We start from the raw sequence: 19959 nt of genomic DNA on the forward strand, positions 1-19959 counted from the left end.
CAATACTTTGTTCATTAAGCGCTGAAACGTAGCCGGCGCCCCATGTAGGCCAAATGGTAAGACAGTAAATTCGAAATGGCCCTCCTCAGTTGAGAATGCCGTCTTTTTGATATCTTCCTGTCGTAGGGGGACCTGCCAATACCCTTTAGTTAAATCAAGGGTTGAAATGTATTTGGCATTTCCCAATTTTTCAATTAATTCATCCACCCTCGGAATGGGGTACGCATCGAAGAGCGAGATGTCATTTAGCGCTCGAAAGTCCATACAAAACCTTCTACTGCCATCTGGTTTCGGTACCATAACAATGGGGCTGGACCAGTCGCTCTTAGATGGCTGTATCACTCCTAAGCGAAGCATGTCCTCCACTTCCTGTTTTATAGCTGCCCTTCTGGCTTCGGGGACCCTGTAGGGCTTAATCCTAACCTTCTTGCCAGGAGGAGTGTCAATGCAATGTTCCGCCAGAGAGGTCCTCCCCGGGCGGCTAGAGAACACATCCTGAAATGTACACAGAGTCATTCTCAGTTCCGACTGTTGTCGGTCTTGCAATTCCTCATTATGCACCAGCAGGTCAATGGTAGAGCTATCAGACCCAGCTCCGTCAGCCACGTGAATTTCGGCAGGAGGCGGCCCCAGCCATTTTTTTAAAAGATTAATGTGATAGGACTGTAGTTTGCTCGGAGCCACTTGTAGTCTATAACTAGTGCGCCCAATGACCTCCACAACCTTATAGGGGCCCATCCACTCGGCCTTGAATTTGTGTGAGGAAGAGGGCAAAAGAACCAACGCCCAATCACCCACTTGAAGTTGTCTCCACTTCTTGCCCCTGTCATAAGCACGCTTCTGGCTGGTTTGGCTAACCAAAAGGTGGCCCATCGCCAGCTCCCTCACCTTACCTAGATTGGATTTCAGAGCCGTGGCGTAATCCAGGGTCACCGTAACTTCTTCAGTTTGTTCGTTGACCCAAGCATCCCTGGTCATTTCCAGTAAGGAGCGGGGTTGGCGGCCGTACAGTAACTCAAAAGCCGACACGCCCAAGCTACTCTGTTTCTGGACCCTTATCGCATATAATGCAAGCGGAAGCATCTTGTCCCAATCAGAGCCACTAACCTCCATCATTTTACGGAGAGTAGACTTTAGAGTACGGTTGTAACGTTCCACCAGTCCGTCCGTCTGAGGGTGGTAGACAGAGGTACGAATCTGGTGGATGTGCAACGTACTACAAATTTCTCTCATCAATTTTGAAACGAATGGTGTGCCCTGGTCGGTCAGAATTTCCTTAGGGAAACCGACTCTGCTAAACAACTCGATCATTTTGTCCCCTACCTGTTTAGAGTTGGCAACCGACAAGGGAAAAGCTTCTGGAAACCGCGTGGCATAGTCAACCACGACCAGGATGTGTTGAAACCCCTTTTTTGTTCTTGGCAAAGGACCGATCAGGTCCATGCCGACCCTCTCGAAAGGCTTTCCTATAACCGGCAAGGGTTGTAAGGGCACAGCGGGGGGTCTAACCATATTCATCCTCTGGCAAATATCACATTGCTGGCAAAATGACTCGGTGTCTTTATAAATTCCGGGCCAAAAAAACTGTCGCAGGATGTTCTGAGTTGTCTTTTCAGCGCCGGAGTGGCCGGCAACAAGGTGGCTATGCGCAAAAAAAAGGACCTGGTCTCTGAATGCGACCGGTACTAAAAGTTGGGCAGGGCCACCTTCACACCCTATCCTATACAACAGGTCATCTTTAATGATGAAACCAGGAAATTTTTTTGAACCCACCTCCCTCTGGTGTGCCTGTTCCCATGCATTCATGAGAGTTGGGCCACTAATCTGAGCGAATTTGAAGCTCTTATCCATCACCCACGGGTCATGAGGAAGAACCGCATGTACTGGCTCGGTATGTACTCCAGTGGATCCAAACCCTCTAGACCCCCGGTCGGTGTCGTCCAACCTGTCTACTTCCTTCAATTCTGTACAGGCTATGCTCTCACAAATCAGTTGTGCAATTCGATCCCCTCGGGTGACCTTAAATGAGTCAGGTCCAAAGTTAAAGAGGAGTACGGCTACGTTACCCCTGAAATCTTCATCGATAACCCCTGCCCCTACGTCAATAAAATATTTTGCTGCTAAGCCTGACCGGGGGGCTATCCTGCCGTAGGACCCTGTGGGGACGGCAATTTGTAAGTCTGTTTTGATCACCGCTTTCTCTTTACTCGGTATCACATAATCATAGGCGCTACAAAGGTCATACCCTGCTGCCTTAGCCGAACCCTTTTTGGGAGAGCTCGCATTCTGAGTTAATTTCACAAAACTAAGGTAGCTTACTTTGGGCCGGTCCTCCTGGCCTACCTTTATTTCTCTGTCCTGACCGTGTTTTGCCAATTTGTCTTTGAACATGTTTAGGAAGCCAGGGTTGTCCGTCCCTATTATTAGGTCTTCCGGTAAACTGTCCATCACGCCTACTCTTACTTCAGGTGATGTCCCCGCTGATGACACAATGACAATGTCAGCGATTGGGTATGGTCTGATATCACCATGTACGCATTTAATGTTAACCACCCCTTTCGCAATGTATTGCTTTGGACTTACATATGAGGACTTGATCACAGATTGGCGACATCCCGAGTCTAGTAATGCTAACAGAGGGAAACCATTGGCAGTAACACTTACTCTAAACGATCCGCCCAGTTCAGCTGAAAACAGTACTGCCTTGGGGAGGTAGCCGACCTCCATCGGTTCTTCTTCGTGTCGTTTCTTTGGGCACATCCTTGCAATGTGCCCCCACTGGCCACACTCAAAACATTGCGGTCCGGAAGTGATGTTGTTGTCAGTTCTCCATGTCCGGGGGCGTGGTGCCTCTCTGCCTCGTGGAACAATTTTTTCCGTTCTTCCTATTATCCTTTTTTCCCGGTCCTGTTCGAATGGAAAACCTTTTGGTTGAGCCCTCGCAAAAGACGAAGCCATTTCGACTGCTTGGGCGGTTGTCAAACTATGATGTTGCCGTAGCCACTTTTGGGTGGCATAGGGGAGGGCCTCTAAAAATTGTTCTAGATAAATGCGGTCGAGTATTTTTTCCTTGCTGCTTGTAGCGGGGGTTAGTCATTTGTCCGCGGCCATTTTAAGACGGACAAACAATGTCTTGGGATTTTCCCCTACCGATCCCCTTTCTTTTCGAAATTTTATCCTGTACGCTTCTGGGTCCAGTCCCAAATGATCAAGAATTATTCTTTTTATCTCCGCATAGGTAGTGTTTCCCGTAGGATTAGCCACTTGATAAGCGGCTTGGGCTTCTCCTCCTAACAGGGGTGCCAAAAAAAACGGCCATTTTGCCACTGGCCAACCACAGGCTCGGGCGGCCCGTTCAAAATTTAACAGGAAGGCATCCGGGTCTTCTCCGGTTCGGTATTTTTGTAAGGAAACGGCGGGCGTTCCATGTGTTTCTGTTCTCTCCGTGGTTCCTCCTCTAGCTACGGGGTCAGTCCATGGTTGTTCAGTTCTCTCTTCCAAGGTTTTTTTAATGGCTTCTCTATCTGCTTGTGCAGAATTCAAGTGTTGTTCTAACACCCACTCAAGCCGTTCTTGACCTTTTACTAACTGGTTTACGACCGTTTCCATCTTTACTCCACAGATGGTGCCTATGCCCGCATTCTCCACCACTGTTACCGTTGCGGGAAGAATAGGCAATACACTGATCTTCGTTTTAGTGGGGTTTATTTTAGTGTACAAAGAGTCTGAACTTTTCTTCTTGACGAGAGCCTTTATCCTAGGCGAGCGACTTCTTGCTGTCTTTCTTCTCCCAGATTCAGCTGCCGAGGTCCTATGGTCTCTGTCTAATCTTCTCCTCGTGACCGCCTCGTCAGTCTCCGTCTTGCCGCTCGGGTGGTGTATATGGGAGGAAAGATAGTATGTATCAGTTTCTTGTTCGGTGCCTAAATGTGTTCAAAGGGGAAGGGAGTGAGGACCAACCACAAGTGCCAACCTAATATTCTAAAGCCGACGTGAAGGGGAGAATGTGCTCAGGGAAAAGGTACACCTAGATCAGAAGGGGTTCACTCAGGGTAGATCGGTCCTAGTAGTTTAACGTTTTACCCAGCCCCTGAGTTTGTCCCGTACCTGGCTGAGCCATACACCTCCCGCGGGTGTATGGCTGGGCGGCTCGTGGGGTCGGTGGCCTCCTGGCTTCTCGTCCTCCTCGTCCGGTTCTCCGACTCCAGCTCTCGTCGCGTCCCAGGTCTCAAAACTCCGCTCTGCTCCGTCTCTCGCTCCGTCTTCGCTCTCCGCTCTCGCCTCCTCCCTCCGGGTGAACAAGCACACACCTGATTCGTGTTCTCCGGCATAAAACGTCTCCGTCTCTTGCCGTGACTCCTCCCACTGGTTGTTCCATTCCTCATTAAAGGGCCAGTGTTCCGCATAAATGTCAATGTCCGCGTCGGGTTTCTGCAGAGGGTATAATGGGTGAGAGGTGGAGATGGTTTTATGTCCCTTCTTAACTGGAGAATCGTGGGGTAACCCCAGGCTGTTACATACACAGACATATTTTACTGAATATTTAGCATGTAAATCTACTCAGTATGCTATAAATAAGGATGAACATTCCTGTAGCCTAGTCTCACATCTCCGACTCTGCTCACATTCATGACGTGGCGACCTAGGTAATGCATCCAGTGTCAATCCTAATCAAACCAAGGAAAAGGCAATATGGTTTGGCCCTGACTGGCAATGCTTTTTTTAACCTCAACGGCATTTTTTTTTTATGGTGGTGGTCAATACCTATTAAACTTGCCAGGCAACATGTTTGAGAACTTGTCCGGCAAAGTGTTGGGACATGCCAGACAATGTTTTCCAATTCTACCTAGCAATGTGTATGGACCTTGCCAATGCCAGGCAGTGGTACCACTGTTGTTCATCACTAAATTGTTCATAGAAAAGGTAATTGACTCAATATTTTTTCCAGGGAAAAGAATGACATAGAAAAGTAGATGTGGTCCTTCAAGACAGAACACCCACATAGTAGATACTGCCTAATGCACACTGTTCATATAAAGGCTAACTAAAGAATATCTGAGCTGAAGTGCCCTACAAAAAAAATCGACATGCATTGTCTCTCCCACAGGGGTACTAATTGTTTTATACTAATTATTGGCACATAGGACTGCCAAAGTGCACGAGCCCAGTCCTCCGAAATGCTGGGGCAGTTGGGCACTGCTGTTTTTTTTTTCTGTGTTTTTGCTTTATTCCAGGGGGGGGATTGAATGAATATAGATGCTGCAGTTGGCCCTGGGTAATTAGGTCATTCATATACCAATGGTCTTCACCATAAAGTTCCAGCTTGCATAACTATTTTCATATAAACACTTTTGTTGGTTCGACATGCACTCCTTTTGATTTAAAAAGGTAATTTTTACATTGTTATTGAATTAACATGCAGATATTGGTCTTTTGCAAATGAAGGTTCTTGGGATGTAAGAAATTTGGGTCAATAGGATTGTTTCTTTTACCTACTAGTTCCTGGTCATTTTTGGGAAATTCTGCCCACCAGCATGATATTTTGAAATGTATGCTCATGTATTTTCCTACTTAAACATATATATATTTTGAGCTCATCTCACTTGATCAGTGGCGTCCTATATCATAAATCGCTTAACTCTTGGAGTAGACTGTATGTTTATGAGCCCATTTGGCTAACCAGGCTTTGCTCTGTTGTTTTTTTTTACTCATGGATACCTTAGATCATGCTAATACATTCAGGTATGGTTTACTTACACATATGCAGGTTTTTGTCATAAATGTAGGGATAGCTGCTGATGGGATCATTCATCTCGTCGGCCATCACCCTTTATTTATACATGCCTGTCTGCAGAGGGCCCAAACTAATCAACATAATCAAAGCACCGTTGTAGACCAGGCAAAACACACAAGATGATGGACGGAATGTTGCACAATGGCAAAACATTCAGCCCCAGTCACAGATCTGGGATTAATCCATCGTTATTTTGCTCACCAAGCCACCCCGATTCAGACATGGCCATATGCAAATCAGTCTTGACCCTGTGCCTCACGGGAACAGTCCAGCCCAAACTGCCAAGCCATGTCTTCCCTGGACCGGAATCAAGCATCCTAGGACCGGTTTCTGGCTATCAGCCTTCATCAGCCAGGATAGCTTGACTCCAGTGGCGTAGTGAGCACGGGGCCCACGTCTGGGCATATCCTTCCCACATAGGGTGAACAGCAAAACACACCAGATGATGGACGCAATGTTGCACAATGGCAAAACATTCACCCCCCAGTCACATATCCGAGTTTAATCCATCGTTATTTTGCTCACTAAGCCACCCCAGTTCAGACATGGCCATATGCAAATCAGTCTTGCCCCTGTGCCTCATGGGAACCTTCCAGTTATTTTGCTCACCAAGCCACCCCAGTTCAGACATGGCCATATGCAAATCAGTCTTGAGCCTGTCTGAACTGGGGTGGCTTGGTGAACAAAATAACGATGGATTAAACCCAGATCTGTGACTGGGGGTGAATGGTTTGCCATTGTGCAACATTCCGTCCATCATCTTGTGTGTTTTGCCGTTCTAGACCAGGCTCCATCATCCTCAGGGTTAAGCTTGCCATCCTTTTCAATTTCCCTGGGTTCAGCTTCTACAGAATTATAGATGGGCAACTGTGGACTATGGATGTTTTTCACTGAGGGGTTCTGAGTGACATCAAACAGCGAACGGGAATGAAGCTTCTGTTGTCTATAGCCTCACTCAGAAGCTCCATCTCAAAGAGCGGGACTTTGTGCTTGCTGTCCTTAACAGAACTTTGTGTGTTGGCCACCGTCTTACAGAAAAACACATGAATAGTCTAACTTAAAGAAATAATTATTTGCCCTCATTGTGGTGTAATTAGAAATGCCAATTAAAATGGTTTCCTTCATTTCCACTTTTCAGGAAACATCTTTTCTAAAATGGGAAACAATATATTAGCAATATCTAGCTCCCTGCTTCTGGTCTCAAGCACTTCCTTTGAATGCCTTTGTCTCCAGCAAGCCTTGGCAGACTGCCCACACGGGAAGTTCTGACGTGGCGGGTGCGCAAAAAACTTGTTTGACGCATCCACGCGCCGAACAAATGGGTTATCTCGAGCACCGAAAGCAGCATCTCTTTTTGTGGAAGCCATGCTTGGGTTCATGTAAATCTCTTGATGCCTGTAAGTAGTTGCATACATTATTCAGAGGCAGGCAGAGGATTTCTCTCTGAAACTGAGCTTGGGATAAAAAATGCCTATCTGTTTGTGGTGCTGAAGGATTGTTTTATATTTCAGAGCCTCTGGGGACACCTCGAATAGCTGTGTCTGTAGCACATTAACTTATCTGAAAGATGCCCCTGCGCCGCCTAAATATTCAATAGTGCTTTCAGGTGGAAAAGGAGCCCGCCGCCGCCTAATCCATATACAGAGTCCGCTGATTCTGAACCGATGTTGCATATAAATTATTCTGCTGCTTTAAATTGATTGATTTATTTTTTTGCAGTTTTATATAGTGCATACAATCACATAGAGGTTTCAGAGCGCTTAACAAAAATTACTAGGAACGTTGGAGCAATGAAGGACAAAGAGAGCTTTTAGCAGCAAGTATACCATAAATCTTGAAGTAGTGAAAGGAATATTGGATTCTATCATCAAAGCTATAAAGAAATAAAAGGTATTCATTAAGAATGTGTGTCCGAAAAAGAAAAACTTTTAAGTTGATTTTGGAAGTGTTGAACGTAAATGACATCTCACCTTAAATTGTGCAGGACCAGTCTTAACCCTACCTAGAATTGACCGTGCTTGCGTTTGTTGCCTATGACTCAATGACTGAACTGGCCAAGCACACTTAGCTGTTTACGTATGAGTGCTACTCCTTGCCCATCAACTTTGCGCCTGGGTGGAAGATCTAGCGGGTATATATATATATATATATCATTTGCTGATGAGGAACCACCAGTAGAGCTCACTCTGATGTATTGTTGCATTTAGGAAAGGAGGAAGTATTGATGTGGCAGTACATTGATTGCGTCAGAGCAAATTACTAATGAATACATTATGACTATTTCGTGGCATGAATGATTTGCATTTGGAATGCATTTGCTGCGCTCAACAGAACCATGTTTCCTTAAGTTGGCCAGAATAGGGTCAAACTTAATTTTGGATTTTATAATGTGGCCCCATGTTTCCATTCCTAGTGTATCCGCATGCAGCAAAATGGGCACAGAAATATTAATGAATGCAATATGCATTGTAATTTCATAATTTCCTCTCATAATAAGATGCTCTTTGTAAGCTCTAGAGGAAGCTTGCCTCTCAATTGTTGCTTCTAAAGTCTCTTCATGTTCTTCCTGCTTGATGCTCAGGCACCTAACAGTTTTATCAGCCTGTCATTGTTTTAGGTGTAACAAGATTTGTACTGTCACATACCATGACATTAGGGCAGAAGGGGAGCTATTGTTTGTTCATTTAGTGGGTGGATATGGGTATTTTTGCATTTTAATATGTATTTTGATTTGATGAGCTTATCTATCTTTTTAGTCAACTAATGCCGACTGTACAATTCTTGCTGTGTATTTTGTTATAAAAAAAGGCTCATGTTGGAGTTGAGTCATGTCTTGTGTTTCCTGTTACTTGGAGAACAGACCCATTCTACATTTCTTGTGCTTAGGACTTAGAATAATTGTAACCTTTTTCTTGAGACAAGACCATACCTCAGACCTGTTGCTGCATTTGACTGAACTTTCTGCTAATTCCTTGTATATGAGATTATTACATTCATGACTGATTAATCACATTTATGCATTCTGTATGATGTATAACCCATCATGGTTTCCAATTTATATCTTGTTTCAGGAAGGCTTATTTAACGGATAATGCTATTCTATTTATTGACAATCGTAATCTATTAACTGGCACATTTCCTTATATATTCTTTAGATTATCTGAAAAGATAGCATCACCTAACGTCCCTTTAACCTTTGTTTTTTTCAGTGAATTTCTAAGGCTTTTTTATGTAAAGTAAGCTATTACAATTCCTATAACATCACTTTAACCTTTGTTTTTTTCTGTGAACATTCATTACAGAATCTAGGCAGTACTGTCCAACATGAACAAATACTGAACAAAACACTATTCCATCCCTTACTTCCCAGGCTGATTCCATTATATGACAAATTAGTAAACTACATAAGTGGACTACTAAAGGTGTCCACCATCCAATGTAAAGTGCAGCTAAACACAACAAAACACAAAGACCACAGACGAAATTGACTCCGGTCAACAAGAACTCCAGAACCCTTGGTGGAAATATGCTTTTCAAAGGCACCTAGCTCGAATTTATTCTGGAGGAATTTCATTTGTAGCTTTTTAGAGAATTGTATTTGTTTTTCAGCTGGTGTGGTTTGTTGTATGAGATGGCTCATGCATGTTTACTGGAACAAATAAACAAACATTCCTTGGTGAGTCTCAAACCCCGTTGGACGAGGAACCTGAACGCCTTTCTCCCAAGACGCCGGAAGTGCTGATGACGGAGCCCGACTGTCTGACTCCGTCCCGCTTGAAACCCATCTTAATTTATGCATCTCAGCAAAGCCTGCAGGTGCTGCAGTGCAAATCTACAAATAACACCGCAGATGTTATTTGTGTTGCAGCTTGGGTATCATAGCTTTTGATGTTATTACCATAGCGAGTGCGGTGTTTTCTTTGGAGAGCCGGGGATTTCTGATGAATATTGTATCTGTTACTCATCTGCATTCTGCACAGTCGGCTCCCTGCAGCCCTGTTCTCTGAATTTAATCACGGAAGGACATCCTCAGATGCACACATAGATTTTGTACGCACGATGCTCTGGTCGGTGGCAGGTGAGAAGCCGCTCTGCCGGACCCAGACCCTAGGATGTTTGCCGGAAGTGACTTGTACACCTTGTATATAGAGCATTGACGCAGGAAGCAGATCATTGCCACGGTGGTCATCTGGCTACGCAGTTTATTCGTCCCGTGTCGCATTGAGTTTGCTTCCCACATTTAATATGTCGCTCAATGTGGACCGCCCACCCGTTGAAGTTTTGTTCGTTTTGATTGGATGAGCGGCCTACCACTCTTTGAGACATTGACCAATTGTGGTTATCGCATGACTCCAGCACTGGTTCACACCCTTTCCAATCCTGAACTGTTCTCACGCAGATTACTTTTTCAAGTGTGTTGGAACAACTGTTTCAGTTTAGACGAACCAGTGGCGTAACACAGGCCCCGCAACCCCCGCGGTGTGGGGGGGCCACCGAGCTGCAGGGGGCCCCATCAGCACAGTACTCTGGCCTGACAGCTCGGGATTAAATCAGGAGTGGGGGGGGTCCCTCCATGTACCTTGCAGGGGGTCCCCTCAAGTTTTGTTACGCCGCTGAGAGGAACTAAGACACAATAGGTCCGCATGCACTGATGAAACATGTTGTCCCTCCCAGTGACATGGAGCCATCTTGTCACTCTCGACCAGGACCAACGGAAATATGTGGCAAGCAAGGTTGCCACCTTTCCCAGAGAAAACTATAGGCCAGTTGTTCACTTTTTAAGAGTCTTTAAAAGACCGGAAATGAAGCTGAGTCACAACGTTATATATAAACCGTCTGTATTTATTTTCAACTAGACCTTTCTGTATTTCTTTAATTATCTGCCCAAGATAAATTAAGGCAGCTCTAGAACACATTTTAAAGTGCTTTGTTCTTATATTTGCTGTTTAACGTATGCACTGGCAAGGGGGGAAAATACCAGCTCAGGTGATTTTTCTAATTTCTGTACCCGCTGAGATATATAAGATTTGGTCATGCCGGTATAAAAATGGCCGGGTGGCAAGCGACCGCCAGATTATGCAGCAGGATTGAATGAATACATTTTTGGGGTATAATTTGGCACGTTCTGTAGCAGTATTAGTTCTTTTGACATTTTAACACAGTATTAGAGCAACGTTTTCGTCTGATTATTACTATTTCAGCTTCTGAACCCAGCTTTCAGAAACTGAAACGTGACCATTTCAGAACAGAAGGGTGCCTGACACAGCACAACAACATATGGACGACTTTTTGTAAGGTTTAGTCGGTTTGGCCTAAAACAACTTTTAGTCTGTATGTGGAGGTGTGTGTGTGCGTGCGTGTGCATGCCTGCGCATCCGTGCGTCTCAGGCAGTGGGTAATTGTGAGAGTGGGTGTGTGGATGTTTGGTGTGTTTGGGGGTGCTTCACGGGATGCTCTAATGGTGTGTGTGGGTTCCTGATGGTGGGCCTGTGTTTCTTTATTGCGGGTGTGTGGGCATATGCTGATCATGATGGATGTGTGTGACGGTGCACATGTGTGTTGTTCTAGTGAATGTTTGGCAGTCCTTTAGTGGTAGTTTGGGTGGTGGGTGTGTCTCATGCAAAGGTGGAATTAGCCCTTTGGCTGCCCGTGACCGTCCCTGCGTTGGTGGGGGTGCTGTTGGTGGGGGTGCTGGCGATTGTTGCCGGCAGGTAAGAGCGTGGGGAAAGACCAGGCTGCCCCCACTGGTCTGATGGTGGATGTTTGGACATCTGAGTTGTAGGGTGGGTGGGTGCCACTCTGATAATAGTTGCCTGGACTTGAGGGAGGGTGTGTGATAATCTGATGGGTGCTTCAGCATCTAATGTTGGGTTTTTGAGCATCTGATAGTGTGTGTGTCTGATGGTGTATAATGTTTTTGTTTGTGTGCATTGGTGTCTATTTGTACGTGTGCATGTGTGACCATGTGCATGATTCTTTAATTATGTGTGTGGGTTTTCGTGTTAGCGAGAGTCTCTTCCAGAAGTGGCAAACACGGGAGAGCAATAAAATTACAATGTGAGTTGACATACTTTTTGAAAAAAAGTCAATTTTCTGCAACACTATTTTAATGTTATTAATATTTTGCAATGCCCGCAACATCTGTAAACATAAAAAAATGAGATAAAGTAGAAGTATACATTTTTCTCCCTTGCCTGACACAGTGGAATTGGGGTTTTTCTTTCCTTGCCCAAACATGGGGTTTTTGTGTGTTCCCTCTAAGGGCACCACAGTTCACTGAACACTGTAGAATAAGCTTCAAACATCTCTGAGCTTTGTAATTTATTATTGGCAGAAATTTTGTAAAAGATTAGAAAAAGATGAACTGTCTAAATGCAGTTAATTACTTAACTATGTTGGTCCATTTAGCATGACAAATACTTTTTTCAAACAGGTAGAGGTTTATTGAAAACAGCATGTGAAATACTAAGCTATGTTGTTTAAGCATTGTAAAATGAAGAGAATATATTTGACTATATCGTTAAGGTTAGATAATTTCAAATAAGATGCTTTTCTTTCTTAAACACACATTCAGGCTATAAAAAGTCAATTATTAGTGAAGTTACTGCTCACAAAGCAGAGCTAGCATTGGGCCCTAATTGCATTTAGAGAGTTCATCACACCTTTCACAAACCTACTGCCAATAAAACAATGATAAATAAAGCTCAAGAGATGTTGACATGCACTCAAATATGGATTTGACTTCAATGCCTATCTAAAAACCTTGGTAGAAAGGGATTGGCATTAACAAAGAAGGTGGGAAGTTAGAGAAAATATGTATTTTCTCCAAACCTTTCTGCCTCTGCAGGTGGGCTGCACTGAACACACACAAAGTGGAAAAGTGTTAACTTCGTCAAAGGATAGAGTTTTGTGCTGGCAAGGATAGTCTTTCAATGTAATAATGTAAGCTTTTTTCATTTCATTTCCGAAGAATGTATCCATCCACACTGTGTGCATACATTGTCTACCCACATTACAGAAAACAGTGAGGATAATAGAGGGTAGAGGAGAGGGCACTTGTGATATTCAGATAAAGGGAAAATGTGTAACTACAAGAGCCACAATGCAATGAGAGACAATACAAAGCGAGTAAGGACAGAAGATGAAAAACACACCCAGATGTTTTTTAGAGCTCATCCACAAACCGTTCTTTGGACCAGGACGTGTTTTAACCTGGGGGTCTGTGAAGAGCTGCAGATCTTTGCTAAATGCAGTCTCTTCTCTTGTTCTAATCCTTGTCTTGTTCCATTGGGGCTTTCTTTAATGTTGCAATCTCCACTGGAACATATGGACGTCTTTTAGGGATTGCCAGAGATAGCAGCTTCTACCTCTATCTTTGGCACTGTCCATGGGACCCCTAGTAAATGGTAAACAGGGTCCGAATGAGCACTGCCCACTTTCTGTAGCTCCCACTGAGACATGGGACACGAAGCATTATAGTCCGTATAATAAATCAGTTCGGATGCGCAATGCAAATTTTTCTGAATAAATAAAAAAGTTACTCTGATGAAATGTATACAAGTTTCTCAATAAAAGGTAACACCTTGATTTGAAATACAAGCTATACATCCTGTTTTTTTTTAAATATTTAGGTAGAAGGCTCATATATTAATTTAGGCTTCTACGCTGGCTTTTACCCATGTATCATTACAGACTTGTCTTTTATAATGTGTTTTTGTTCAGATAATACTGTTTTAGTTTGAAAAGCATAAACATTTTTAAACAGCGTGTTTTTATTGTTACCTAGTGAGACAAGACCTTTAGATTTTCCTAAAATTATATGTATAACACGCATACTTTGAGCCTGCTCTCTTCATTCATTAGTATATCATTCACATTTTTTCTCCGCTCACAACAAAATGCAACGTGGGGCAATGGGTCAACCTGATTCATTCATTGGCTGACTTTGTTGCAAGTGATAGTAGTCTGCACTTTCACAAGGAGCAAAGCCACACAAAATAGTTCCCTTAAGTGCCATGGACATGGACGCTATAGCAATGCGTGCTTTGAGACTAAATAATATTTTTGCATTTGGCCAATGTTTTTTTTTACATTGACTATATAGCCCAGCTGCATCCCCCAGCAATAACATTTTGCAAAAGCCATGACGAAATGAAACAAGCATTGACAAAGCCCAAAGGTTCTTATCTTTGCCAAGGCTTGTTTAATATTGTGAATACATGAAAATTATGTATTTGAACAAAACCTTTCCTCTAGGTTGCGCACAAGTGGTAGTCCATTACACGTGATCATAAATCAAAACGTATTAACAATGATACAGCATATTTTAAACCAGTAGCAAAGTTCATATTTGATAAATTGTGCTGTTTATAAATTAATACAGCTGCCTATAATCACTATTTTAAATCTCTTTTTGTGCATCTCTCTGTGATTTAACAATACATTTTATCTTTGAGGGTTACACTAGGGGAACCATAAAATCTTCGCAGTTTATGGTATAATTTTATTCACTTTACAATGCTGTGTGTTTTTGTGGCACTGTATCCTCCCCTTTGAATGGGTACATATGTTTTCTCACAACATAAAGAGAAATAAATACTAATCCTCTGCTATATTAAGACAGTACCCTCCTTAAAATATTGGGGATTTCTAAAATAAACTGTTATCCGTGTTAGTAATTGTTGTATTATATATTAATTGTATACTTATTATGGGGTTCTTAGCTTCAGCAGAGCCACATATTGTGACGTGATCTGGCTTAAGGTTTTAATACTTTATTTTCTGCTATAATTCTTGGGTATAGGTCATATGATGCCACGTTCTGTAATTGAAAAGGTAATAGGTTGGTTCTATAAGGCAGGCTGAAGGTGGGCCAGTGTAATGTGCGCTATGAGAAAAGATCCCTCAGTTGGCCATTGGTTGCTATTACTCAACTCAGAGATACCCGGATTTAATTCTGATGCTTAGTTTGTCAAGAAGTAATTCTCCTGGATCACCTGGAACCACCACCTTTATTTATTCATCCAGATGAAGAAAAAGTTATTTTCCAAGGAGGACACCATTTATCCTCCTTTGGAGGCTTAGCAAAGAAATCCAATCCAATCAAAAGACAAGCAACCATAGAGCACCAGAATTAAGTCTGGTTGTGTCGAGTTGAGTCATAGCAGTCAACGCCCTGTAATGTCATTGAGGTCAAAGTATGTGTGTTTGAGCGATGACATTTTTGTGCATCGACATCAACGGTAGGACCACTCACTAACCAATGTGAAAAGGTGTGAGTACATGAATGATACAAGGTAAGGAAATGAGGGACTTGGGAGATGAAAGTACACTGGAAAAAAATTCTCACATCAGGACCACGAACAAAGCCACTGTTTCCGTTTTGTGTTCTCGTTTAATTGGACCTCAAATCTGTGGGTGTGTCTGATTCCCCAAAATTTGAATAATGCCCAATGTAAGTTCATTTACGCCCGGATTTCCACACTTAATAGAAACGAAAATTGTGGCTCAGGCAGGTATTTCCAACTAAATGTGAGAGTTCTAATCAAGCCTTCCAATTTTCTTCACTTTTCATTTTTATATTGGTTTATTCATTGAACTCCAAAGAGGACAGCTGAATGCTCATGGAAACAAAGCTGTTTGTTAACATTAGGTCGCAGAAATAGTGTAAAAATAGAAAAATGACTTATGAAGGCTGCAGCCTGCAACGGTTGAAAAGCACAGATGCACTTTGTCGCAGATGTAGTGTGGATTCCAACGCAGTTGCCTTGATAGAATAAATGTGGTTTTATAGATCTCTTCTCTGGCCCTATTTCACCAATTCACATTTCGTAGTGCAAAAGCACTTTATCTGTTTTATCTTCCATGACACCTTAATGGATACACGTTTTTGCAGTAACAGGCAATTCTTGGAAAATAAAAAGTTGAGAATTGCAAGTTATTCATTTACTTTTGTTACAGTCCAGAATCCGCCCACTGAAAAAGATTTGATAAAGTTCCACATTAAATATACTGAATACAAAACAATGTATATAATACTTCCTATTTTCAAATAAATTCAACAAGAGCAATTATCCCTCGTTTAACTTTTTCTCAAGCCAATAATAGTGGTCAGGATAAATATCACTGGTATAGTACTTCAGATTCCTGGTGCATTTCAATTACGTTCGGTTTCAATCTGTTCTTCTGTGTGATCAATGTTTAATAATCCAGTGTTTAATCCGGAGTTTTCATTGAGGGTCCAAGAAGGTGGTTCTTTGCAAGATAGGCTAAAATCACCTACAATATAATTTAGTTCTATTGAAATTTTATTGATTGTAAATTTATTTGAAGTGGATATCCTTAAAAAAACGTATGAATCCAGCCTTACTGGATCCATGTTGAACTACTTAATCTAATCTAATTTTCTTTGTGCTCTGATGCTGTGTGGACATTCGTCTGTTCATTTTCAATAATCATATCTCATGAATGAGTGAATGAGTGAGCGTGGACACGGCGTGCTCTTTCACCATCCTGATAATGAATGGGAAAACTATTCCAACTCTTTTTTTAAAAATGGCAAACTTTGTACCTACTGGAGGTGTTATTAATATTTATATGACTGTCTAATTGTGACATCTGAGTGACAAATTAGCCTCAATAGTAGATTTTACACCCACGTTGGTTTGTACTGATGTCTAAGTTTCCACTTCAATGCAGCAAGAAAAAGTGCCTCCGGCGCGACCGCCTGCTCCAAAGCTCCAGCGCTCGGCCACGCCCGTGAGTATGGCGGTTGACAGTGCTGCCAACCTAACACTGCCTGAGTTGTTGCCTTAGTGCTACTAAAACCTGACACTGCAGTTTGGAACTGTCCAATCTTATGAATGCGAAACCTCAAAATCACGCTTCTAAATTTTCCCTTTATCTCTATTTGGTTCTTGCCCTAGAACTTTGATAGTTTTCCTGTTTTCTTCCATTCGGTTATTCTCAAGGTACTGGCATGCAACGCTGTCGTGTGGCCTTCTGTCTTCTGATTCTTAACACAACTGTAGATTGCAAGGACAGTTTGTGCTTCAAGTCCTGCTTGTACCACTAATATTTGACTATGCAGTGGGGGTTTGCAATGAATATTCAATGTTCAGCATGTGATAGCAGCCTTACTTCACTGCAACATTTTTTTTGTTGCAAAAGTATTCAGATGTTTTCGTCTTCGTACAACTTATAGTGGTCTTCAGAACAACATAATTCTTGATTGAGTGTTGCTTTTCAGCTAAAGTACATGTTCAACAGGCCTCAGGACACCAAGATCATTTGCTCCTAGGTCCTTATTTATTTAACTTATCTTTGTTTTTTGTAGAGCCTTCATTTTGCCTGACCATCCCTTCCGGCCCCCAACACATACTACCAGGTGGGCTGGAGGGTTAATATTGCACAAAAACATACTAAGTCAGGTTTGCTGTGGGTGCTCGTTTGGTGCAAAGGGTAGTGCTGATTACATGAGTGCTAATAGTTTTTACACCAAACATTGACACGAGTACAAGACTAAATGACTGGACATTGTGTAGTACCACTCTGCTGAAAATTGATGCAAAGGATGCTTTCCTATTGGGCTGAAACTGTCCAGGACCCCACCGAAAGCCACATGAACTTAAGTCACGATAAGTAGTGTAAGTAGCGTGACTTGGCTGCAGAAAATCCATTCTCTGAGGGGAGGAGAAACTCTGGATGCAGCCTAATCATTTTTGTGATGCCCATGGCACTGCAGTGGTGCGTTTTGCTTCCCTAAATGAAATCAGGTTAACCTTTGATGTCATCGGTGCCACCGTCTTCGACCTTTTAGAACTTCCGGTGACTTCTTTTTTTATCAGTAACCGTGGGCTGATGATACTGGCCTAATGTCCCCTACCCAATACGGTTTTAGGAAGGGAAGGGGGACAAGTGAACAGTGTCTTAACCTCTCCCTAGTTATGGGTAAGTACACAAAGGCCAGGGGAGGTTCGATCCACCTGGCCTTCATGGACTTATCCAGCGCATTTGACACAGCGAGTCAGGACAAGTTGTGGACACTTATGGAGAAAATGGGTTTTGAGGAAGCTCTTATTACCTTGTTACACAGGCTGCAAACGTCAACTACTGTCTCAACCCGTTACGGTCCAGGAAGAGAGAAGACAAGGCCCATTGCCTCAACAGAGGGCGTTCGACAGGGCTGTATCCTGCCTCCTTTTTTATTTCTTTTATAGACAAATGGGGTGGAGACATTTTTACTAGACCAGCACCTAGATTACCCGAATATTGGAGGGCAGCTGGTCCCCTTATTGTCATATGCCGATGACACGGTCTTGATGGCCTTGACGGCCAATAGCCTTCAAAAAGTGTTGATTGGTTTCACTGATTTTATGACGTGTTTGGACCTGAAAGTAAATTTTAGTAAATTGTTTGTCATGGTATGTGGATCAAAGCAGACTAAATCGCGAACATTTGTGGTAAACAAAAAGACTATTGACAAGGTACCCAGTTTTACATACCTGGGTAATGTTTTTAATAAATTTAACTGGGACCATCTGGTTGTAGCCAGGGCACAACACACTAGTAGAATTATAGAGGGGCTTTTCCGGTTTTCATCCAAATTGGGTCATAAGCCAGTGGCAGAAATGTTGACCTTATATAAATTAAAATGCCTCTCGGTTGAAACATATGGAGCAGGCGTATGGGGTCACCAAAAAAGCGTCCAGATACAGATTTTAGAAAATAAATTCTTGAAAAGATTGCTGATGATCCCAACTAGTTCTCCTACAAAATGTTGTCACTCTGAAGTGGGACTAGACTATGTCAGAGATAGAATAAACATTGCCCCATTGATCTTATGGGGAAAGGTATGGATCTCGGATGATCTACTATTTTCAAGAGCGATCATCAGAGACTGTATGAACTTGGAAAAGGCCCTGTCCATCCCCTGGCTTTGTTATGTAAAAAATACTTTTCACAGGATTTGCTTGGGTCACTACTACGATAATCCTGATGGTATTCAACCTAATATGAAATCAATCCTAAAAAAACGCATACTATAAAGAAATAAGCCCCTCAGACTGGGTAAATGTTGTTTTTATCGATAGATCATTATTCCATCAGCAATTTTATTTGTCTTTCACTATGCAAACACAAGTTTCTTTCCTCTTGACTAGGTTTTGTCTCTGCACCTTGCCCTCTCTTGTGGCTTTCCCTAAACAGGCGAGAGACTGACTCCCTGTCCTTGTAATAACCTGGCCCAACAAAGTACTATGCACTTTATGCTGTTTTGCGCACTTTATAAAGATACTAGGGCACGCTTTCTTAAGCCTCTTTTAAAGGAAATTTGCCCCGTTCCTATCAAGAAGGTTTTAATTATTTACAATCTTTGTCCACTAATGTAATTTGTAGTGCTGTGTTTAACTTTATTAGAACTTTGCTGTCAATTAGGAAAAAATATGAATTGATACTGGAAAATTAACTTGTTGGAATCTCGTATTTTATCAAAAACTTGTTTTTAAAAACTGAGAACTTTGACATGAACTCACCCCAATTTTTGTATAGAAGATTTAAAAAAAAGTTTATATATGTATGGTCCACTTTTATGATTCTTGTGAATCGAATAAAGTTATTTGAACTGAACTTTGTGCATGACAGCATATAAAAGGAAAGACAAAGTGACAAGGCAGTAGTAACATTATGGAATGCCATATGCTTATTCATAACACCTGCTTGAAAATCAAGATAATTTATATAGTCTGTAAGGAGAGTTACAAGCAATGCAGTAAGCGGGTTCACCCAGTACTCCAAAGAAAGTACTCACCAAGTGCTTCACCCCCTCCTGGATCCCTGTCTAGGCTTCCTAGGGTGACAATCACCTTCTTCCATCAACCATTTGAGCGCATCTTTCCAATCTCTGCCCATATTCCCTGATAGTTCAAAGTCAAGGGACACGCCTGTGTGTTTGAAGAGATTGCCTCTGGGGTTCCAGGTGACACAGGGATGGCCTGAAGCTGGGAGGAGTGTTTTTAAAAAAAAACTTTCTTTATCATTTTACAATAACAACACGTGGTTGCACGTTTACGAGCAGACGGCCAGAATGGATCCGAGTACAAGATTCAGTAAGAAGAAAACTCCAATAAAGTCAGACAGTTTTAAATATCAACAGCCGCATATCAAGG

The 19959-nt window shown here is 42.5% G+C and overlaps 1 protein-coding gene across 5 annotated transcripts in view; it reads left to right on the top strand.

Moving 5' to 3' along the window:
* The window catches only part of DENND1A (DENN domain containing 1A), a 1341914-nt gene that overhangs the window by 1191330 nt on the left and 130625 nt on the right, over positions 1 to 19959 (top strand). For 2 of the 5 annotated variants that reach the window (XM_078641836.1, XM_078641838.1), the window contains exon 20: positions 16493 to 16552. The exons of 2 other annotated variants lie outside the window; for them this stretch is intronic. In XM_078641836.1, the coding sequence (XP_078497962.1) occupies positions 16493 to 16552 (60 nt within the window). Of the gene's footprint in view, positions 1 to 16492; positions 16553 to 16719; positions 16765 to 19959 lie in introns of all 5 variants that reach the window. One more of the 5 variants, XM_078641835.1, reaches the window with a different exon arrangement.

The sequence above is a fragment of the Lissotriton helveticus genome, chromosome 5_1 (assembly GCF_964261635.1).
Source record: "Lissotriton helveticus chromosome 5_1, aLisHel1.1, whole genome shotgun sequence".
NCBI lineage: Eukaryota > Metazoa > Chordata > Amphibia > Caudata > Salamandridae > Lissotriton > Lissotriton helveticus.